Source organism: Bison bison, unplaced genomic scaffold (assembly GCF_000754665.1).
Source record: "Bison bison bison isolate TAMUID 2011002044 unplaced genomic scaffold, Bison_UMD1.0 scf7180017864244, whole genome shotgun sequence".
Taxonomy (NCBI): domain Eukaryota; kingdom Metazoa; phylum Chordata; class Mammalia; order Artiodactyla; family Bovidae; genus Bison; species Bison bison.
This window is the reverse complement of record NW_011494816.1, coordinates 3392581-3415548: the sequence shown is the minus strand read 5'-3', so window position 1 is coordinate 3415548 and position 22968 is coordinate 3392581. Positions and strand designations below refer to the sequence as shown.

Below are 22968 nucleotides of genomic sequence, written 5' to 3'. Positions count from 1 at the left end.
TCCTATTCAAGTCCCCCCTCCTCCAAGCAACCTTGTTCACAGTCCTGCTCATCAAGACTGCCACCCACCTCTCTGCCTGAGAAGTCCTGCTGCTTAACCAGGCGACACTCACCTTGGAGAGGTCCACAGGGCGGCCAGCTCGCACCTGGGTGATCTGAGCCTCGAGGGATTTGGCCACCCGCAGATGGGCTTTGGCCTGCTCCAGGTCCCGGCCACGCTTGGCCTGTAGGGCTGCCCGCTGGTACTGCAGTTTCCGTGCCTCCAGCAGGGCCAGCTGCTCTCGTGCTGGAGGGAGGGGACACAGGTGAGAGCCACACCACCTCTCACTACAGCCTTCCCTCCTCCATCCCTCTTCTCCGCAACTCACCAGATGGACTCAGCACCTCCTTAGAACTCGAGGTCTTGGGCTCAGGCAGGGACCGCGAAGAAGGGGCGAGAGGCTGTGCTGGCTTCTTGGCCACTGGGGCCTGGGCTGGGGGCTCATCCTGCAGGTGCCCAGGAGGCTGTCACAGGGGTTCTGTTCCCCACCCTGGCCATGGCAGCTCCCTGACTCAGGCTCTCTTTGTAACACTGTACTACTCTCTGTGTGACCTGAGATGAATGGCTTTCTCTCATGGACCCTAGAGAATCTTAGAACCAGAAGTCTCAAAAGTTCTCTGCACTAACCTCCCAATGTGAGAGAGGAGGGGAAAGGGGACTGAACTGGGCTCTGAAGTCAGAAAGACCTTGGTCTGAATCCAGCTCTGTTAATTCCTAGCTGGGTGCCCTGGCCCAAGTATTTTTCTCTATAAAATAAAAGCAAAAATATCTACCTTGCTGGGCTTGTTAGTACGGACACCAATGTCTGGGTTTACCCCTCATCGGCTGTTTCCCCCTACCAGTCCCTGGAGTCCTGGGCCCTCAGCCAAACCTTGTTGTTATCCTCCTCTTCCTCTACTGGGGCTGTATCTTCTGCGGAGGCCAGTTTCTGGGCAGCTGCTAAAGTAGCTGCCATCATATCCTCCTCAGTAGCCACGGTGGGCTCCAGGCCAGGTATAGGGGGGAATCCTACAGGAGAGAGACACTGGGAGAGGGTTCAGGGAGCCTTGAGGATGCATCAGGCTGCTGTGGGTCCTACTGGGGTCTTCCTGGGCATGGCTGGGATGGGTAGTTCCCCCAGGGTAGAGGCTGATGTGTGAGAAATCATTTCTCCCTCCCCTCCATCCTGCTCAGAGACCTCATGAGCCCCCAGGCCAAACCCCACTTACCTGGAGGAACAGGTAACTCGGCAAAGTCAACTTTCCGTCCCGCCCGGTGGGCTCGAATGGCATCTTGATATTGCTGCAAGAGAAGGGAGGGAGGGACCTATGGTGGGCAGCGGTCACAGGCTCCACTCAGGCAAGAGGCAGGAAGAGGAAGATGAAGACAGCAGCCCCAGGAGGAAGGAGAGCCCTGAGACAGCAAGAGCTCCAGAGACACACAGACAAGATGAAGACTCAAAGACCAGGGAGCAGACGGACAGCAGCTGGTCAAGGAGGCAGGCTGTAGCCCACCTTGGCAATGCGCTCGTGCATCCGGGCCTTGCGCTCATCCCCACTGCCCCGCGCTTGGGTGCCTGCCTCGCGGTACTTGTTCAGCCTCTGCTGCAGGGCATCCAGCACTGTCTGTGGCTCAGCAGGGGCCACTTGAAAGGAGAAAGGAGACAGTATTAGCTCTGCCTGCCTCCCCCCAGGTCCCCACTCCACAGTGTCTCCAGGCCTACCCGGGGCTGCTGGGATGTCAGAGGCCATCACTGGGTGCATTCGCTCCACTGCCGGGGGTGCATCGGAGGGCGCTGTGGGGGCTTGGGAAGCCTGTGGAAGGGGCTTCAGGTCTGGGGAATCCAGAGCACAGGTGTAGGTATGGGTAGGCGTGCTTGGCCAGCCCCAGCCCTAGCCTGAGCAGGCTGCCCCCACCACCCTGATACTGACCCTCTGGTGATGGGGGCATGGCACTCAGGTCCACAGGCTGCCCCTTCTCCAGGGCCTCCAGGACAGAAGCAAATCTCTGTGGTAGGAACAAGGTGGGAACATAAGCCAGGGAACCCCAAGGATCTGGGCTGAAAAGCCCCCGCAGACCAGTCTCACTGAAGCTTGGCCGAGTCACCGCTCACAGCTGTGAAATGAGGGGCTGGACACACGGCCTCCGAACCAGATGCCATACCTTCCCAACCCTCATGAGCTCTCGGGCACGGTCTAGGTCTCCAGCCCGCTTGGCATTCAGAGCAGCCACTTTGTACTCTCTCTGCCGGGCCAACAGCAGGGCCCGTGGGTCCGGGTCTGAGTCGGGTGGGGCAGAAATACCAGGGCTGCCCAAGAGGCTTGTCTCAGGCTGGGAGGGGTTATCTATGGAGAAACAAAAGAAAATATCAAGGTCAAAGAAGGTTTCCAGTGCCTCCAGGTCTGGCCAGCCCGAGAATGTCTTACGGAAGTTGTGACTGATGGCCACAGACAACGGCAGGATGGGGAGGCAGGCCACGGGCCCTGACCTTGGGAACTAGGCCAGGACCTGACTGTCTCCAGATACCTGGCTCCACGGAGGGGGCAGCTGGGGCTTCTGCTTCAGGGCTCCTGTTAGTTGTTTCCTGGGGGACCAGGGGCCTCCTGCCCAAGGCCACTGGAGGCGGGATCTCATCCTCACTGATCTTTTTGCCTTTCCTCACAGCAGCCAGCTGGGACTCCAGTGTCTGAGAGAGAAAAGAACCAGAAACCTAGCCAGCCACCACGGACTGCAGCCTGCTCAGACAGGCCAGGGGTCCTTCACCTCCACATTCTGGTGGAGTGGCTTCCCCTCTGCTGGACCAAGCTCCTCTGGTGCTTCACCCTTCACTACCCTCAGCCTCACTCCTCCCAGCGCTGGTGCCCAGCCGAGCCCAACGCACCTTCAGGCCGCGCTCACAGCGCCTGGCTTTGGCCGCTTCACCTGCCTCCTTAGCACTGGCCGCGGCCTCCTGGTAGTTGCGGATCCGATCCTCCAGCAGGGCCTGCAGCCCCCGGGGCCCTCCAGCCTGTGAATACTTCAGTTCAGGGCCTGGCCACTCCAGGGCTAGGCCCCTGCCACTCCCTCCTTGCAAGGAAGCTGCCCCAGAACACGAAGCACCTGGATTCAAGGAGAAGGAGGGCCTAAAAGCCTCAAGGTGGGGGACAAAGACTCAATGGAGAGGTCAGAGGCCATGTCAGAGGCAGACACAGAGGTCCAGACAATCTGTGGAGGCTGGGAAATGGCTGTGGGGGGTGGTATGGGAGAACAGAGAGGCCTTTCAGGCCGGCAGCCACCAAGGAGTTTCTCGTGCTCAGTCTCGGCTTGGGGCAGCTGCTGGAGGAGGGTGCTGGAAAGGGTTATTACTGCAGCGTTCCTAGACAAGCTGTGCTCCACATGTGTTCTACACGGGCATATAGGCACAGAGGACACAGCCAAAGGCACACTGGAGACCTCCAGAACCTACCTGAGCTGCTGGGACTGGAGCTGTCAAGAGAGCTGCTTGCACCAGAGGTTCAACGTTTTCCTGTTCCTTCTCCTCCTCAGGGCCACCCAGGCTGGCTGTCTCATCACCATCCAGGGCCCCAGCCTCCTCATCTGTACCCAGGACCTCCTGCAGCTCCGTCTGGGGAGACACAGATCCCAAGAGTTGGGAGCCTCATGATCATACCCACAACAGGACCTGAGAATAAAGGACACTCCTCCAGCTGTATTTCCAAGCATCACTCACTGTGCCTGAAAATCCCCTTTACCAGAACACTCCTACACCCTTCCAATCTGATCAGGGACAGCCCCCAAAACAGTGAAGCCTCTGGAACTGAGAATCCCCAAGTACAGAGCTCAGATGTCAGGACAAGGGCCCAGGAAAGGCAAGGCACTGGCTCAACATCAGCACACAGAGGGACAGACCCAGGCCTCCTCCACAGCTTGACCGCAGAGCCCCCGACACCAGCCTGGCAGACGCACCAGCAAGTCTGCATCCTCCTCCAGCCCTTCCTCCTCTTCCTCTTCTTCCACATCCTGCATGCAGTCTGCTGCCAACTTCTCGATGTGGGCCATAGGCAGGGGGGCTGGGGGAAGAGGGTCACAGAGGGTCAGAGCAACAGAAAAGGTTCCCGAGGAGTAGAGGATGGTCTTCAGTCCACTGCACTGGCAGATACACCCAGGTAGCTTCCTTCCACAGCCACAGTCCCACCTCCGCAGGGAAACTTTTCCAGGCCCTCCAACTGGCATCAGGCTATTGCCTTCTCAGCCCTTTTCCTATGGCAGTTATTCACAGACATAGCCATCCGTTCCCCCTAGCCACCTTTCATACATGAAGATTTTTAACATCTGAGCTTCCCAATGATTCCACAAAATAGGGAATACTAGGAATTCCCTGGCAGTCCAGTGGTTAGGACTCTGCACTTTCACGTCTGAGGATCCAGCCAGGGAATTAAGATCAGATATGCCGTGCAGCACAGGTACCACTCCCCCCGCCCCAAAAGTAATATTATCCCCATTTTACATATGAATAAACTGAGAACTTTATTAATTTTCCTAACATTGCAATCTTGGTAAATAGCAGAGCCAAGATTCAAACCCAGGCTCATCAAACCCAAAGCAGGTTTGCACTGAGAGAGAAGTGATGGCTATGGTTCTCCCAGACCAGTCAGTCCCTTCAGGGTCCTCTCCTTGCCCTTGGCTCAGGGACATGTGGGATGGGAGATGGCTTTCTCTGAGGGCTCCTGGTTCCCTCTGGCCTCCCCCACAAGGCTTCAGGTCTCTGTCCTCTTCAAGCTGGGCAGGAAGATACCACTTATTTGTTCATTTGATACAATTTCTGCGCACTCATTGTGTGACCGATTCAGTCTGTGCTGAGTCCCTAGCCTATACCAGGCTCAGAGACTCCAACTGTCCAAAGGGAGAGGATGCAACCCAGGAAGGAGGGAGCTCCCCACATACAACACACAGGCAAGTGAGCAGAACAAGATGGCCTCTCAAAGGGAATGCTGCAGAAGGGACAGGAATACCAGAAGGACCAGGTGATCTGGGCGGCTCCCCGTAGCTGTGAACAAAGGCCCGTCCAACCACCTGCCTGAGCCCACCTGGTCCCAGCACCAACTGTGGCAAACTCACCCTGCCCCTTGGGTGCTGGTTTCCTGCCTGTGGTCCCTGCTTCCCCAGTGAGGGCCAGCAACTCTGCCTCCAAGTCCCCGTCGTCTTCAGCCTCCTCCACCCCCAGCAGCACGTCCTCGGGGCTGAACTCCACGAAGAGCCCGAGCTGAGAGCAGAGAAGGTTTCTATGAACCATACAATGAGGAGAGAGTGGAGACTGGCCCAGGAGTCAATCCACAGGAGCTAAGCGGCTCCCTGTGGGGCCTAATGTGCAGAAAGGGAAACTACAGCCTTCCCTGGGACACTTATCTCCCTGGTGACTCTACAAAGGACCCAGTAAGATCACACTGCCGTTACTACTACTAACAATAACAGAACCAGCTGCCAGGCAGGGTACCTGGCAGCCTACGTGACTATCTTAGTTAATCTTCAAAATCCTGAGGTAGATCCTATTTCCTTTTAAATTGTGGTAAAACACATGTAACATGAAAATTACCATCTTAACCATTTTTAAGTGTAGAGTTCAGTGGCATTAAATACATTCACACTGTTGCATAACTATTATCACCATCTTGCAAAACTGAAACTCTACACCCATTAAACAATTCCCCCATTGCTCCTCCTCCCACCCCCAGGGTAACCACTACTCTACTCTCTGTCTATGAGTTTGACTTGGAGAAGGCAATGGCAACCCACGCCAGTACTCTTGCCTGGAAAATCCCATGGACAGAGGAGCCTGGTGGGCTGCAGTCCATGGGGTCGAGAAGAGTCGGGCACGACCGAGCAACTTTACTTTCACTTTTCACTTTCATGCACTGGAGAAGGAAATGGCAACCCACTCCAGTGTTCTTGCCTGGAGAATCCTAGGGATGGGGGAGCCTGGTGGGCTGCCGTCTATGGGGTCACACAGAGTTGGACACGACTGAAGTGACTTAGCAGCAGCATACTACCTAAAGTGGGTCCTATTTTTATCTCCATGTTCAGATGAAACTGAGACAGCCCTGTAAGTGTGGCAGGGCTAGAATTTAAAATAAGATCTTAGGGGATTTCCCTGGCTGTTCAATGATTAAGACTCCGTGCTTCTACTTCAAGGGGAGTAGGTGTGATCCCTGGTCAGGAAACTATAATAAGATCTCACATGCCACAAGGTGCAGCCAAAAAATTTTAAAAATAAATAAAATAAATGAGGTCTTGTGACTTGAGTCTATGCCCTTTATCCTACCACCACCCTTACCTGCTTCTTTTAAGACAGTAACAATAGGCTAAGAAGTCTCAAATTTGGGCCCGAAAGAAATAAAGGGAGAAAGTGAGCAGGCAGATCCAATGAAAACACCCCAAATTTTGGTGGTTCCTGAACTCTCTGGGTCGTTCACATGGAGATGGCCATTGTAGAAGGAAGCCTGGGTTGAAACACAAGAGGGTTCAGGCCTTAGCTTCCACATGTGTGTGGCAGGGGCTGGTCCAGAGGGTCTCCATGGGTTCTGCCAGCTTCAGGAGGCATGGCTCAAAGTCACTAGACTTAACAAGGAAACCACAAAGGTGACCCAGTTTGCCCAAATTGTCAGAGACCCTTATCCTCAGACTGACTCAGAAGTGAAGTGAAGGAGACTATATCCATACCTGCTTGGCAGCTGCCACACCCTGGCCACTGGCCTGAGGGCCCTTCCGAGGTCTTGGCCCTGGCATCTTGGCAGCCTGGATACCTGTCTAGTGGGGAGTGGAAGAAACTCAGACTGGAGTAGCTTACAAGCCCGGCCCTCCAACAGGTGTGGTTAGTAAACTCCCAATTCAGAGAAAGAAGGCAATGCTTAATACGCTTAACATCCAAGGCTGAAATACCTAAGCTGGAAGTACAGCACTGAAGCAAGCAACAGAGAAGATAGAAGGGAGGGGACCACCTAGTAATACCGTTAAGAGGGGAGAGTGGACACAATCAAAAGTCACTGAACTGATTTAATCTGGATTAAACCCAAGAGGTTGAGTGGTGAGTGGCCTAAGAAGGCAGATCAGGGACATTAACTCCAGGTACAAGGAGGGTGTAAAGCTTGGCAGGATTCAGAAAGGCTCTAAAACTGTGCTGTTAAGCATGGTTGCCCTATGTGGCTGCTGATAATTAAATTTAATCAAGTTAAAGTTTCTGTCCCTCAGTTAGTGGCTACCATGGGCCAGCACAAATAATGAACATTTTCATTACTGCACCAAGTTCTACTGGACAGTTCTGCTCTGGAGAAATCTGACTTGGTATTCTAGTTCTCTCCGAGGTCTCACAACCATTCACTGGACCTACTATATGAGACCTTGTGCTAGGCACCCGGAGGGCAGGAGTGAATGTGACATACCCTCAGCTCTCAACGAACATTCACAAGGTGGAGAGCCCCTCACCACTGGACAAAACCCAAACAGGGATGTGCCAGGCGCCACGCCTGCCCAGGGCCGGCCCTTATCCAGCAGAGAGAGAAAAGGCTTCTTGGAGAAGGTGATGCCTGTGCTGAGTCACGAACATGTTAAAGGGGAGGAAGGGGAATAGGATTCCAAACATAGGGAACAACCTGATAATGGTTCTGAGGTGACAATAGCTTGACTTGCACAGGGAAACTAAGCTGGGATTAGTGCGGCATACAGTGTGAGACAAGCGAAGCTGAAAATGTTAGCAAGGGGCAAATGAGAAAAACTCTGAAGCCTAAAGCAGTTTGGGCACGGTTCTGAAGGCAAAGGACTTGAGGGGATGAAGTCGGCGATTCAGAAACATGCCCCCTGGCTGCAGAAAGGACGGAAGGAGGGAGAACGCAGGCTGGAAGCCGTCTCGACACCGAGGATCGTGAATCGGTCCCGGCGAAAAGGGGAGAGGCTGAGGGACCGTGGGGGCCGTGTTGGGGAGGGAGAGAAGTGGACCGATTCCAGAGTTAGAGGGGTACCACCAGCAGGACTCGGAGATTAACTGGCTGTGCGCGCACTGGAGGAGGCGCTCAGAGTGACTCCAAGGCATCAGATTTCAGTGGCTTGGGTGTACGGCGGGTGGTCAACTGAACGGGGGACACGAAGTGAGTGGGTCGGCGAGACCCGCCAAGTCTGCGGCTCCGGGGGCACCCGACTGGGAGCAGTGGTGCTTGGACCCAGACGCAGGCTCTGGAGAGAGGAGGGCAGGGAGTGCGCAGGGGAGGCGAAGCCGGGAACCCCACTCCCGCGGCAGGACGCGCCGCCCTGCCCAGCCCTGCCCGGCCGCCTCCATCTCCCCCGCCGTCCCCTCCTCTTCCCTCGCCAGAGGGCGGGTTCGCGGCATACCTCGCGGCGGATCCGATACCGACCCGGGCCTTCTCCCTCCCGGTACCGCCCAGGCCTCCCGCGGCCCCCGGGCCGCCGAGGCAGCCGTGACAGGAAGCGCCCCGGCGGGAGACGCCTCGCGCCCTAACACGTGACTCCACGGCCAGTGCGGCGCGTATCACGCATGCGCAAGGCGAGGCGGGCGTGGCGCTCCTACAGGTGACTCCAAGGGTGGAGTTCTCAGCGCGCAGGCGCCTTCGGGCAGGTAACGCGAAGTTCTCTGGGAGGGTCTTTGGGCCGTTCCACGTTGTTCCTCATCTGGAGCAAATGCAGCAGCCTCGCCGTCTGTACTAGCCCATTTACAGGTTTCCCGCCGACCTTCCTCCGTCACTCCCATTCCAAGGTTGCTTGGGTGCTCTCTCACCTATCTAGCTTCAAGTCCTCATCTCGCCCCTGTCGGCGAGGCGGGGAGGGTGGTTGCGGCCGCCGCCCTATAGGAGTGATTTCTCTGCCTTACCATCTCTTTCAGTGTCCTTTATAATTTGAGTCTCTAGGGACAGAAGCTCACAGATTCCTCTTAATCTTGCAGCATCTAAAGGTACCTTTTCTAATCAGAAGGCGGGTTTAATCTTTAATATATGAGAGGCAGTACTCATCGCACCTCTTTATAAAGTCACTTCAGACAGTTTAATACCAAGTTCTTACTCTCCTACCCTGCAAGCCAATGCAATGTATGGGTGGGTGGGGGAGAGAAATTACCACCTGGAACCTTGCAAATCGTTTCCTCTTGCCTGTTTCCTAAACTTCTGAATTATCTTCCCGTCCTTACTTCTTTTTGGTGGTTTCTCCGAGGAAGAGACAGTCTTTACTATTTTATATTTTTAAAAACCCAGCTTTAATTGGCATACCGTTTGGCATGCAGGATCTTAGTTTCTTGATCAGGGTACCGCTGCAATGGAAGTGCAGTCAGTCTTAAGCACTGAACCATCAGGGAATTCCCCATCTTTATTGTTTTAAAATGGAAATTTCAGGGAATCCCCCCTCGCAGTTCAGAGGTTAAGACTAACACTTTTTTTCTTGGCTACCCCGTGTGGCTTGTGGGATCTTGGTTGCTGCACCAAACCTGGGCCCTCCGCAGTGAGATCCCACAAGCCACACGGGGTAGCCAAGAAAAAAAGTGTTAGAAGTAAATAAAGTGGAAATTTCACTCCCATATTTCATTAAATTTGAAAATATTTTACAATGAAATATTTAAGACATTAAAAAATGGACAATATTTAACATTCACTAGAATGCAAGCTACTTACAAGAAGTTTTTGTGTTTTAAGTTATATCTAGAGCAGTGCATGGTACATAGTAGGTACTCAACGGTTTCTATTTCTTGTGTGAGTTAAATACATGGGCACTTAAGTTTGAGAAATATAGTTGAAGCCACCCGTCCACCTCTCATGTTGCAACCCTTTCCCAAACAGATATCCACTCTCCTAATTTTGGAGTTTATTATTCCTGAGCATTACTATTGCTAGTAGACATACTGTAATATGTTTTGCTAGCTTTAACATTGTATCCTTATCACTGCCTGCACATATTTTTCCTTAACTCCTTTTTATACTCAACCTTGGTTTTAAGCTTCATCCATTGATCTTACTTTTCATTTCTGTATGATATCTCATAGTATGAAAATAATTCACTTTTCTAATGGCTTGCCATTACAGTGCTATGGGTGTTCTTATACATTCCTTGTGTATGTTTCTCTAGGGTGTATTTCTAGCAGTGGAACTGCTGGCTAATAGGATTTTATAGACTAAATATTACCAAATCATCCCCAATGCAGTTGTCCTAGTTCACACTTGTATCAAAGAGGCATTTGGGTTCTGCTGCTGCTAAGTCACTTCAGTCGTGTCCGACTCTGTGTGACCCCATAGACAGCAGCCCACCAGGGTCCCTCGTCCCTGGGATTCTCCAGGCAAGAACACTGGAGTGGGTTGCCATTTCCTTCTCCAATGAGTAAAAGTGAAAGTGAAGTCGCTCAGTCGTGTCCGACTCTTAGCGACCCCATGGACTGCAGCCTACCAGGCTCCTCCGTCCATGGGACTTTCTAGGCGAGAGTACTGGTGTGGGGTGCCATTGCCTTCTCCCATTTGGGTTCTAATTGTTCCATATCACCATGGAAAGATGTTTTAATAGATACAAACGTGTTTTGACTTGCAGGCATCTTTTACTACGTTTCTAATTTGTCGGCCATTCATATTTCTTATTCTGTGGATGCCTTATTTACCCATTTCCCCTTTTTCTTATTGTAAAATACTTTATTCTGATACTGACCCTTAGTCCATTACATGCAGTTTTAAATATATGCATGTCTATTAGTTGCAGATGTTATATTTCACTCAGTGCCTTATCATGATTCTCCTCAGAATGAGGACATTCTTCTACACAACCACAATAATTTGTCACACACATAAAACTTGACATTTACATAATCCTATTACCTAATATGAATATAGTCCATAATAATGCTTATAACTGTATTAATGTCTTAAATCCATGACCCAAAGTCCTTACATTTACTTAGCTGTTTAGCTCTTTTTATTAGGTAAGTTTTGATTTACCTGATAATTCTTTTTAGCAGTAGGTCCACAGCAAACATTTCTGGCAGGACTATGACACGGATGATGTGTTTTCCTCAGGACCTGACATGAGGCTTTTAGATGTCAGTTTGTTCAGTTGTTGGTTTATCAGAGTTAACTTACAAAGTTATACAAAAAACCCTACCAAGATTTTAATTGGAATTTATTTATATTTAGATTATTTAATTGAGATTAATTATCTCTTTATTATTAATGATTTATTCCTAGGTTCCTTAATTTTTTAGGCCATCTAAGTAATTTTTAAAGATTTTTTTATGATAGATGGTACCTTTTTAAAAATTCCATTTTCTAGTTATTTGTTGCTAGAGATTATTTAGGGAGAGGGCAATGGCACCCCACTCCAGTACTGTTGCCTGGAAAATCCCATGGGCGGAGGAGCCTGGTAGGGTGCAGTCCATGGGGTCGCTAAGAGTTGGACATGACTGAGCGACTTCACTTTCACTTTCCACTTTCATACATTGGAGAAGGAAATGGCAACCCACTCCAGTGTTAATTGCCTGGACAATCCCATGGATGGAGAAGCCTGGTAGGCTGCAGTCCATGGGGTTGCACAGAGTCGGACATGACTGAAGCGACTTAGCAGCAGCAGCAGCAGCAGCAGGGATTATTTATTACTGATATTATTTCCAACAGTTCTTTTTTATACACTAAGTATGTTACGCTCACATTGTTCAAAAGTTAAAAGAAACATAATGACATACAGTGAAAGTCTTCCTCTAACCCTGAAGGTAGCCATCTCAGAGGCAACCAATATAGCTAATTCCTTACTCTCATGGAACTATTTTATATAGATACAGTAATTGTGTGCATGTATTTATATACATGCTATGTTACCATTAAATACATGGCAGGGCTACCAACAGAAATAAAAGCCAGAGAGAGGGCCTACTGTAGGAAGGACAGTGTGTGGTTTTATAATTTGATATTTATGATGACTGTAAAACTTCCCAAACACCCCGGAAAAAGTAAATGATTTAATGGAAAATCCCAAAATACATGACAGCCATTTCCACACTTTGCTACAATGATTCCATGTGTTTAGAAAAAGGAAATAGGGCTTCTTAAAAACAGATCACAGTCCTTCCTTGTGAAGCCCTTCACTCCTCTTTCAGAGCATACAGCACATCATCCTGGCTGACGTTGAGCCGAACCCGACGGAGCACGTCATTCCTGCTAGGCTCCACGAGGAGGAGACGGCAGGCGCCCAGGCGAGAGCACACCGCCATTGTCTCCGACATGGTGGGGTACGGGAGGCCCTCCATCCTGCACAGCGCCACGTGCTGAATGTATACCTAGAAACAAAAAGCAAACTTGAGGTCAGCTAGTCATAAGGGTAGTCCTGTATCCAATCATTATTTCTTTGGGGAAACTGAGACACTTCTTTTCCAGGATACTCAGGACCCCAGAAGGGAACCAAGGGGTGGCCCACTGGGTTGAAAAGACAGGGACAGAATGTAGTACTGGCCTCAGGATCAGAGAATAGCAGGTCTGAACCCTGGTTCTACCAATTACCTAAATAAGCAAACTGGGCCAGTTATTTCACTTTTTAAGCTTCAGTTTTATCTATTAAATATATGACATTCCTCATGAGTTAATAGATATGAAATGCCTAGTAACTGTCACAGCTGTACAAACAGTCCTCATCTCCAGGGGCTGATGGTTCCAGTTGAGAGTGTCATAATTCAAGTCAAATTTTGCTATACGGGCATTTTTCCTTGGCAGAAACAGTGAGCAGGTGCCCAGGTATGACCCTTGGAAAAGTCAAAAGTCCAGAGAGAATACAGGACACTCTGCAGAAGAGCTGTCTCAGGCTTTAGAAAACCAGTAACAGGCAAAACATGATTAGTAACTAAATATTTAAAAACAGAATTCAGGACTTCCTGGTGGTCCAGAAAGAGCCCACCTGCCAACGCAGGGGACACGGGTTCGATCCCTGGTTCAGAAAGATTCCCCATGCCTCAGGGCAGCTAAGCCCAGGCACCACAACTGCTGAGCCTGCAGACCGAGAGCCTGTGCTCTGCAGCAGAAGAAGCTGCCACAATGAGGAGCCCGAGCCCCGCAACAAAGAGTAGCCCCTGCTCGCTGCAAGAGAAAACCCGAGAGTGGCAACGAAGACCCAGAGCAGCCAAACATAAATAAATGAAGAAAAGCTGGAAGGAAATGTTCTCCTGACTTCTCTATTTATCTAAAACATACTCATACACACAGACATACAAACTGCTGGGTATACACTCAAACATCTTTGGTAATTCATCTTCAAAGGCAGCCCAGTACCTATGCGCACCAGTTTCAAACATACCTTGCCTCCGCCAGTGCCCAGCAGCCAACTTAGAACTGGTGCAGACCAGGGGAATCAACTGTTTAATTAAAACAAAGCACAGCGAGGGCCTGAGGCAGGTGTTGACACGATGTTATTTCTGCCCAGTGCTCTGAATGTCAAACTGAAGAAATTCAATGAAGCACCGGTAAATGGCAGGAGTGACTGCCATTTACTCTCTTAAGATAGCCAAAATGCCTTGTCATCTAATTAGTGACTCACATGAATGGATGAAAGAGATTCTCACTGTCTCTACCTACTATCCATCGAAACCACAGCCAAGGGAATGGGCTTGGCAGAATCAGCGGGGTATGAAGACCCTACTGAACTTGACTCTAGTGGGGCCAGGTGCAGAGACATGACAGGTGTAGCATAAGTAGGAGGCCCCCAGCTCATTAAGGCAGGAGCCCTGATGATTCCTTTACTTGAGATAATTGAAATTATGCTCAGAGCATTTGGACTGGTCTTTGTGATTTGTTTTTAAACAAGGCTTGTTCTAAGAGCCATGCCTCCCACCATACCATAAACTGTATCGGGGCAGTAACTTTTGTTCATCTGTGAATCTCCGACTTGCATAGAAGTATCTGGCACATAGTAAAGCTTCAATCTCATATGCAGAAATCATTTGCTGTAGGTCTCTTCTCAGGCAATTCAATATGGTTTTATTTTATTTTCAATATACCAGGCTCAATAAAAATGAGCTGGTTTGATATTCCCACATATTTTAAAGGCACCAGACCAAAATCTAGGGTTTTTGAAAAACAGATCAATCACCTGTTGAAATGTTGCTTCCTCCAGTCCTGATCGACGGAACTCTGCAAGGATGGCTCTCAGGAAGCTCTGTTCCAGAATGGAGGAATTTCTTAAAGAAAATGAGGAAATGTGAATTCTCCGAAGTGGCTGCACAGTAAGTCCCCTACATGTGAACCTTCAAAGATACGAACGTACATCTGGTTCCAGCAAGGAACCAGAACCTGTGCCGTCAACCTCAGGGTGAGTGAAGTGGCAGCGTGCCCTCCATCTCCTATTGCTGATGATCCTTCAGCTCTACCGTCTCCCACCTCCTCTCCCCGCTCCAGTCAGTAAGTCTTCCTGCCTGTTCCCTGGTTGCCAGCTCCCGTATGCCAGGTGTTGAGCTACACTGTATACTTTTATAAGATGAAAAAATGTTTTCCTTCTTTTGTGTTGTTGTTTTTTATGTATTACTTACATGAAAATATTATAAACCTATTACAGTACAGTACTATATAGCCAATTGTGTTAGTTGGGTACCTAGGCTAACTTCATTGGACTTATGAACGCACTCTCAGAACGGAACTCATTTGTATGTAGGGGACTTCCTGTACCACCAACCTGGACAAAAGTCAAAGATATTCTGTGTCTTTAGAGAAGAGACAGGAAAAAACTTGGAACTGTCTCCTCCTGTGTTCCTATATTATTTGGCAAGGATTCCCCTCCCCGCCCCCCCAAAGTCTCAAAATGATATGAAAAATACCACTTTGGAAGTGTGGGAACACAGCAAGTATATCTGGACATGTACCAGCACTCCCATTACATGGCTGAGTACATCATTCAAAGTCAGAGAATAGCTACTTGAATCATATTTCCACAGCACTTCACTTCATAAACACCTATAGTGTAACTCAATATATCATACTAGGATTACATTTCTGTCTCTCTGACTAGACTATGCCCCTTAAGAAAAAGAACAGCATTGTCAGTAAATGTAGGTTGAATGAGTAAAAGCTTTGAAAGGAAAACATGCTTCCACGGCCCTCTTCAGTGGTCCTCCGAGGGAGGTTGAGAGTCGGGAGGCAGAAGGGTCTTACTTGATGGCAGTGATATATGATGATGAAAACATCTCATCTATGGCTTCTAGTAAATGGGCTGTAGTAACCAAGCCAGGGGAGTCGGGCTTCTGGCAGGAGAACTCACAGATCTCTGTCGCACGCCTACAAATGTCCAGGCAGCGTCGTGCATCTCCAGAGAGGGCTGCGACCTACAAGAGGCAATATTTTATTCCTTGAGATCCCCTTGTCATCTCAGTCCATGAGAAAAACCAACTGATTCTGTGTTCAGCTAAAAAGGAAGGTAGGGGGACTTTCCTGGTGGTTCAGTGGTTACGACTTCACCTTCCGATGCATGGGGTGAGTGGTTGATCCCTGGTCAGGGAGTTAAGATCCCACATACCTCTTGGGCATGGAACAGAAGCAGAACTGCAACAAATTCAATAAAGACAAATGGACTTAAGCCTGAAATTAAGTACTTAGCCCTTGCCGGGAATGTGGTAGGAGCCTAGTTACACTATAAATTATCATACTGTATCTGGAACTCTTCCCTGAGTCCACACCTTTGTCTTGGCTTTACAGATAATTCCAGAATGGAAAAGGCAGAAATTCTCAGCTGTATTTAATAATAGAGAAATGAAGAAATCTATAAGAAGAGACCCTTGGCCCAAGATTATTATTGAACCATCTGGAAAAAGAAGGGTCTCTTCCTTGCATAAAGAGAAAAAGCCAAGAGACCAAAGTGGAGCCTATTTTGCCACAGCCTGAGGCTCATAGCACGTGGTCAGTTTTGGAAACCACCTGGCCAATGGCTAAATGAACCAGAATCAAGAGGGAATGAAGCCATGAAACTGGAGGACCCAGAGGAAGCCGTGATTCGATGCATCAGACCAGCCCCCGTTCCAGCAGCTGTACTTCTGTGCCTGCCCTTCCATGTGCACTGGGGCCGAGGGGCTCCTGGGCCCCCTCCAGGGGAAGCCTTGCATTTTAAATTGCACTGAGGGAACTCTTGGACTCAGCACTGTCTGCAGGGACCTGTTTCTATATTCCCAGTGCTTTCCAGCAATGCTGTCATTTGCCTAACAACCACTGCAGGCGATGACATCCTGTCTGATGGTATCCCCAAAAAACTATTTTCTTCCAAAATTTATACAACATCAGGTCTCAAAAAGCAAACTGCAGGGATTTCTCTGGTGGTCCAGTGGCTAAAACTCTGTGGCCCCAATGCAGGGAGCCCGGGGTTTCACCTCTGGTTGCGGAACTAGATCCCACATGCCATAGCTAAGTGTTCACATGTTGCAAGTAAAGATCCTGTGCACTACAACAAAGAGGCAGCACAACCAAATAAACAAATAAATATTGAAACAAATCAAAAACAAAGTGATAAGATTAAAAAACAGAATCGCAAACTATATAGGTATACACACATACACCAAATTAGGACATTAAAAAGAGTTATTTCTGGGAAGTGGGATTATAGGAGTTTTTATATGTTTTCTATTTCTGTTTTCAAAATTCAACTATGAGACATTCAAAATACTTTGGGGTCACTTTTCCAGTGACCCCAGACAGAAATACGAACAGCAGTGTATATTATTCCCTCCTTCTACTTTTCCATATTCAGCTGGTGAGGATGTCCTATGGGTGTTTCCTCCCTATCTTTCCTCCTTCCTTCATGTGAAGGAGCTCCATACAGTGGATAATAGCAGGGACTCAAGGGCTGCTGCAGAGGCCTAGAATCAGAGTGGGCAGGGGACCCTGGGAAGCAAGAAAACACCCAAAGCAGTTCCCCCTCCAAGGGCATGAGTCTTGGTGACCATAAGCACTCTTTTTGACTGCTGCTGGTGTGAGGGAGTCAAAAGAAAAAGCTGGGGCCACCAAACATGGAATCTGAGAAGACCTTGCATAAACTTGGGGTCCAGACACTACACCCCCAGTATGAGGGTGAGTGACTCTTCATTCAGAAGGGATGGCAAGAAAAATGGCCTGTGTGACTTTGGTATTAGGGGGGAGTGTAAGGCAACTCTTTGCAACTACAAGCCCTCATATGGATCTGCAGCCCGAATTTATGTTGTGTCTCCTAAAAACCCTCAGTGGAGAATTTTGTTTAAAAATGGCCCCAGTTGGCAGTGCCCCTTGGTAACTGACAGAAGCACAAAACGAACTAAATGAATTCAAGTTCAACCCAGGCCTCAGTCAACTTCCAGATAAAGCTCTAAGGAGCAAAACACAAAAAAAACAAGGAAACAAGGCCATATAGACATGGCTTTGTTTATAGAAGTAATAGAAGTAAACTCACAAAGACATCAGATATCATAACTACAAGATAAACAATATAGGTATGTTTCTTTTTATGTTAAGGCACAAAAAAGAGGTTTGAAATTACAGGCAAGAGTTTTGGGTAAAAACAGCAGCCAAATTTGAAGCCTTCTGAAACAGTATTTAAAGACCAAGAACCCTAAATAAGCAAGCAACTGGAGAGCAGTAAACAATATAATTCTGAAAGTTAGAAAGAGGTGGCAGGGTAGTAGTGGTTGACTTAGCTGACTGTAGAAAGCCCTGTCCTAAATCAATAGTGAGGAATCCAAGAACAAACCTAAAGCTACACTAAAAATCTTCAAAACACACAAATTGTTAGTGGTACTGGAACTGGGGGTAAAGGGGGAACTTTGTCTAAAATGAGGAGGACTGGTTGAAAGTTAAGAAACTGATGCCCTAGATTAGGAGTCAAACTATGGCCTCCACATGTTTTTGTAAATAAAGTTTTATTGGAACACAGCTTTGCACATTTGTTTACGTGGCTGCTTTCACAATATAAGGGCAGGACTGAATAGTGCTAACAGACCATTATGGCCCACAAAACCTAAAACATTTACTACTGGCCATTCACGAAGTCTGCTGACCCTTGCCTAGGCCTCCCCCCATTTCATGCTGTTGGGTGAACATGAGAGCAACTGAGGGCTCTGTGAGAAAATGTTATGCCTTGGTAGTTTGTGCTGTTTCCATAAAACTCTCTGCCCTGGAGATTATCCCACTTATACCACGGCAGGAAACCAGAAATTTATTCTCAAGGAAAGAAAGTTTATCGACCTGGAACACTAGCAATTGTTGGCAAGAAGGGGATGTCCTTTACTAAATATAGACAGTTACTATTTGCATACTGAATTTGAAGACCTCCACCCTCCCTGACTCAGGCCCACCTCCCCTGGTCAAAGGAAGAAAACCTCGAATAAGTAGGATGGTACATAAAAGGACCGTTCAGAGGAGGGAAAAGAACTTTCAGAAAGTGTATGACTGCAGGGGTAGAATTGATGCTTTTGAACTGTGGTGCTGGAGAAGACTCTTGAGAGTCCCTTGGACAGAAAGGAGATCAAACCTGTCAATCCTAAAAGAAATCAGTCCTGAATATTCGTTGGAAGGACTGATGCTGAAGTTCCAATATTTTGGCTATCTGATGCAAAGAACTGACTCATTGGAAAAGACCCTGATGCTGGGAAAGACTGAAGGCAGGAGCAGAAGGGAACCACAGAGGATGAGATGGTTGGATGGCATCACCAATGCTATGGACGTGAGTTTGAGCAAGCTCTGGGAATTGGTGATGCACAGGGAAGCCTGCCGTGCTGCAGTCCTTGGGTTCGCAAAGAGTAGGACACGACTGAGCGACTGAACTTAACTGAGGGGTGGAGAAACTCTACCCAATAGAGGGGGTAGAGAGTAACTTTGAGGTTCTCTCTCCTGGAAAGCATAGCTTGGAGATAAACACCATATCTGGCTCTCTGCTGACCCTAATACTTAACAGAGTGCATAGCTCTGAGCACATGTTTTAGACAAGTGTTGCTGCTATAGCCGTTCAGAATTCACATTGTTTCTGGCAAGAAACTAGACAGAAGCTTACAATTCTTTTAGGTGCTCAAATACTGTGGCCGTGTGGTTTCTTTTGTTTAGCCCCAGGTAGAAGTTTAACCTGCTTTGTTCCTCAGCAGCCTCGGAGAACTCTTTAGTGGAATCTCAGTTGGCATTCTCCCAGTGCGCCTCAAGTGGGAGAATGCCACACGTCATACCCACCACAGAGCATGCACCCTGCTAGGCACATTACAGACATGGTCTCATTTAATTCCCACAATGACCCTATGACATAGCTATTATCATTCCCATTTTTCAGAAGAAAACCGGAGCCCAGAAGTTTTAAAGTAACTTTTCTATAACTTGCTACATACCTATTAGTGTTCAAACCAGGTTTGTCTACCTCATTGACAATGTTGCTCTTCTAATCATACAAAACACTCTGAATCAATTAATCTTCGTGTGTGTGTGTATATATATATACACACACACATATATATATATATAAAAGCCCATCATACTCAGAACCTTTTAATAATTAATCATACAATAAGAAGCTTAAGGAATTTTTCAGAATTTTGTTTCTATTTTCTGGAATTTGTTTTTAGAGGACTTCCTAATTTTTTCTTCACCTCCAAAGCACCCAGCCTAGGGCCTGACATGGGCAGGTAGTCAGCAAACACTGTCAGTGTGGCCACAGGCGCCCCAAAGGCAACTCACCTTCCTGGCTACCAGCTGGATGGCATCATCCTCAAAAGCCTTTACGTGTCTGAGTCGGGACAATAGGATCTGCCGCAGCTGGCTGTGAGTATAAGGCTGGAAGCACATCCTGGTTAGACCCTGGGGAGCCAAGGCGACAGAGGGACAAGTTCATGGATTTCCCACTCAGGACAGTCCTGGTGGAAAGCCACTTGCAAATCCCCCAAACCAAGTCTCAGATAACAATTTACACATTTCATCCCAGGACTACCACTGCTTCCTGCTCCTTTTGTTACTGACAATGGCCGGTGGGACCCTGTAGGGCAGTAGTTCTCAACAATTTTTTCATTTAGTTTAAAAGAAACTTTTATTCTACTGGAATCATTTACTAGTAGATCTGAGCAGAGGTGCTCTCACTAGAGCTAGAGGGAGGATTTTTGGCTCTGTAACATCGGCTGAGCTTCTGGTTTCACTTCTCCTGAACCACAAGGTCCACAAGGCCAGAGACCGGGTCTGCCCTGTTCACTGCCACATTCCATGCATCTATCACTGCCTGCCAAGGGGCAAGCACTTAATTTTTCTTTTAAATAATTAAACCTTTAGTGCTCTGTGCAGTTTGAGTGCAGAGGTAGTAGAACCCCAAGAAGATACATTTGCAGAAAACCATGCAATGGTGACATATTTAATTCTAATATAGAAATTACCAGAATTTCAGAAATAACATTTCTTCCTTTTCCCCATCTATTTTAGATTCCTATGTATTCATTTTTGCAGAACTCCTTGGCCCAGCTTCTGGGACTATAAGAACAGCTCGAGAATGGCCCTACCAGTCGGCTGGACACCCGGTTCATCATGATGCGCTCTGGCAGATCCATGGTGTTAGCAATGGTCAGGACCACAAGGCGGGCCTCCTTGTGAGTGGGCCAGTCAAAGAGATTGTACATTACGTCTTGTTTCTGGGTCCACAGAAGGTCAAGCTGCCAGGAAACGGAGAGAGACACAGGGTCAACCACAGAGAATGAGCCGGGCCCCCAGGGAGAAGCCGGTTACCGCTGCTTCAGCAGCATGTGCCCTCAGGTCACACCACCTGAGCAGCAAGGATGTCGATGGACACATGCCCCCTCCCGACCAGAGAATGTGCCCAAGTGAAGGAGAAGGGAGCCAGGACTTCCCTCCTGCCTTGTATCTGCTCCCGAACATCAGTCCAGAGCCACTGCGGTCCTCCCGTGGGCGCCTTCTCACCTCATCCACAAGCAGCACGGTGGTCTCCTGAGAGGACCCTTGAGTGCAGAATCGCTTAGCCAGCAGTGCTGCTGCGTGGTTGACTGTTGCCCTTTTACCTGTCAGCTTCTGCAGTGAGGGGGAAAAGAATGGGAGTGGTACACTCTAAGAATTTGACTCCCCTTTTAAGAGTTTAAAGTTAAATCTGCCTATAGAGGAAGCTATTTAGCCTGAGGACTTCAGTATCCTACCCTCTGCCTTCCACCAGGAGGAGAAGAGAAGGCCACAAGAGACATAAATTGTGTCTGAAATGCACACGAGTCACAGGCCAATCCCAGAAGCCCCTCCAGAATCATCACTGCATGACTGGACATTACTTGTTTCGGGACAGCAGCTAGTGAGTCGAAAGTCCAGCCTACCCTTTTCCAGTGTACTGCCATGCCTGTGTATACTAATGGTTTTCACCCTCCTGGTAAGTACTAGCTCCCAGACTTCAAGGTCCTTGAGGGCATGAATTCTGCCTTCTTTGCCCTTTCTACTGCTACACATACGGCAAGGTGAAAACATATTATATGCACAAAACTAAGTACACCTTTCCCTTTTCATGTGCCACCCAGAAACGATATTTTCCAAAAAGCCCCAATCAGAATTCCCTGGCAATCCAGTGGCTGAGACTCTCTGCACTTTCACTGCTGAGGGCCTGGGTTGAATCCCTGGTTAGGGAACTAGGATCCTGCAAGCTGCTTGACCAAAAAAACACACCCCAATCCAAAACAAAATAAACCAAGAAAGCCTAACAAGCTCTGCTCACCTGCAAGATTTGCACGTAGACTTGGTGCGGTTCTGTCAGCTTCATGCCATTGACCTCAATGTATTGAAAGGGAGGAACTTCATTGGCTTGGGCTGCCTGCTGCAGGCAACATATCACCTCGTGCACAGTGGCAGTCTTCCCTGTCCCAGGGACCCCGGAGATGTACATGCACCTGGGGCGAGAGAAGACCCGGGCTAGGGCTGTGTCGCTGCGTCACACCATCGTCAGTTATGAGTATGAGAATGTATGCTGAAGGAAGGACCCCTGAGATGTGGAGGTGGGAGGAGTAAGGGTCATTTTTGGAAGCTGATTAGAGCAGGACCTGTTTATATACAGTCACTCGTTCCATAAGCAATGCTGTATGCAAAATGCCTCCCCAAAAAGGCCAGAGTTATTTTCTGTGTAAGACAAAATTTCTATAGAAATACTCTGATAACAAAAGCTGCTTCAGCAGTGAGCTTGCCTGTTTTTCCAACACTAGGGAAAGGCTGCTTGGTTGAACTGCACCTGAGAGGGTAACAGGCAGGAAGGCCAGGGGGCTCCAAAGGGAGGAAATAGCCTGCAAGTGTCAGACATTTTTATCTCTCTTAAGCGGCAGGAGGAAACAAACTAGCGATATTTTTTCCTTCTCTATACAACTTTAAAAGGAGGTTTCTCTTAAAATACTGTGTTGCCATAATGACACCTGGTTTCACCTGAAGTTAACTATTCTCAAACCTAGAGATAAACCAAAGCCTTTTTCTTATGGAAATGTCTGTCTTAAGCTATGTTAATATACTATGCATTTACTCCAGACTCTATCTTCAAGCCGGTTCCTCCTCTTGGCTCAGAACCTACTTGACAAACCAGTATGTTATACTCAGATATTGTTCCCCTAATCTATGTAAATGAAACTATTTGTATGGTTGTCTGCCCTTCTTCAAGATTCAAGTTAATCATTTTATGGCCCAGGATAAACCATTTGGTGCCAAGATTATCCCAAAATGCATCTTATGGGTGAGGGGCCTGGTGCCATTCTGAGTTTTAAGACATTCCTTTCTTTCATTAACAGACTGCTAGTGACTATATAGAAAGTGAGGAGGAACTAAAAAGCCTCTTGATGAAAGTGAAAGTGGAGAGTGAAAAAGTTGGCTTAAAGCTCAACATTCAGAAAATGAAGATCATGGCATCTGGTCCCATCACTTCATGGGAAATAGATGGGGAAACAGTGGAAACAGTGTCAGACTTTATTTTTTTGGCTCCAAAATCACTGCAGATGGTGATTGCAGCCATGAAATTAAAAGA

The 22968-nt window shown here is 48.2% G+C and overlaps 2 protein-coding genes and 1 long non-coding RNA gene across 9 annotated transcripts in view; 1 reads left to right on the top strand and 2 right to left on the bottom strand.

Annotated features, from left to right (window-relative positions):
* The window catches only part of CC2D1B (coiled-coil and C2 domain containing 1B), a 20077-nt gene extending 11594 nt beyond the window's left edge, over positions 1–8483 (bottom strand). For 2 of the 4 annotated variants that reach the window (XM_010847185.1, XM_010847188.1), the window contains exons 1-15: positions 8377–8483; positions 6715–6801; positions 5116–5260; positions 3964–4067; positions 3464–3622; positions 2900–3025; positions 2545–2704; positions 2182–2363; positions 1950–2025; positions 1742–1852; positions 1533–1663; positions 1248–1320; positions 911–1047; positions 368–485; positions 113–285 (exon numbers count right to left, since the gene is read on the bottom strand). In XM_010847185.1, the coding sequence (XP_010845487.1) occupies positions 113–285; positions 368–485; positions 911–1047; positions 1248–1320; positions 1533–1663; positions 1742–1852; positions 1950–2025; positions 2182–2363; positions 2545–2704; positions 2900–3025; positions 3464–3622; positions 3964–4067; positions 5116–5260; positions 6715–6780 (1761 nt within the window). In that variant the 5' untranslated portion in view covers positions 6781–6801; positions 8377–8483. Of the gene's footprint in view, positions 1–112; positions 286–367; positions 486–910; positions 1048–1247; positions 1321–1532; positions 1664–1741; positions 1853–1949; positions 2026–2181; positions 2364–2544; positions 2705–2899; positions 3026–3463; positions 3623–3963; positions 4068–5115; positions 5261–6714; positions 6802–8012; positions 8221–8376 lie in introns of all 4 variants that reach the window. The other 2 variants (XM_010847186.1, XM_010847187.1) reach the window with 2 other exon arrangements.
* A 77-nt stretch (positions 8484–8560) lies between these two features.
* LOC104993781 lies at positions 8561–15744 on the top strand. Its single transcript, XR_825874.1, has 3 exons — positions 8561–8620; positions 14122–14230; positions 15693–15744. It is a non-coding gene; the product is annotated as an uncharacterized LOC104993781 (long non-coding RNA).
* ORC1 (origin recognition complex, subunit 1) overlaps positions 11914–22968 on the bottom strand; it is a 37724-nt gene continuing 26669 nt past the window's right edge. For 2 of the 4 annotated variants that reach the window (XM_010847180.1, XM_010847179.1), the window contains 7 exons: positions 21685–21856; positions 20895–21002; positions 20480–20629; positions 19674–19793; positions 15153–15322; positions 14098–14185; positions 11914–12298 (listed from right to left, as the gene is read on the bottom strand). In XM_010847180.1, coding sequence (XP_010845482.1) covers positions 12104–12298; positions 14098–14185; positions 15153–15322; positions 19674–19793; positions 20480–20629; positions 20895–21002; positions 21685–21856 — 1003 coding nt within the window. In that variant the 3' untranslated portion in view covers positions 11914–12103. The remainder of the gene's footprint in view (positions 12299–14097; positions 14186–15152; positions 15323–19673; positions 19794–20479; positions 20630–20894; positions 21003–21684; positions 21857–22968) is intronic. The other 2 variants (XM_010847183.1, XM_010847181.1) reach the window with 1 other exon arrangement.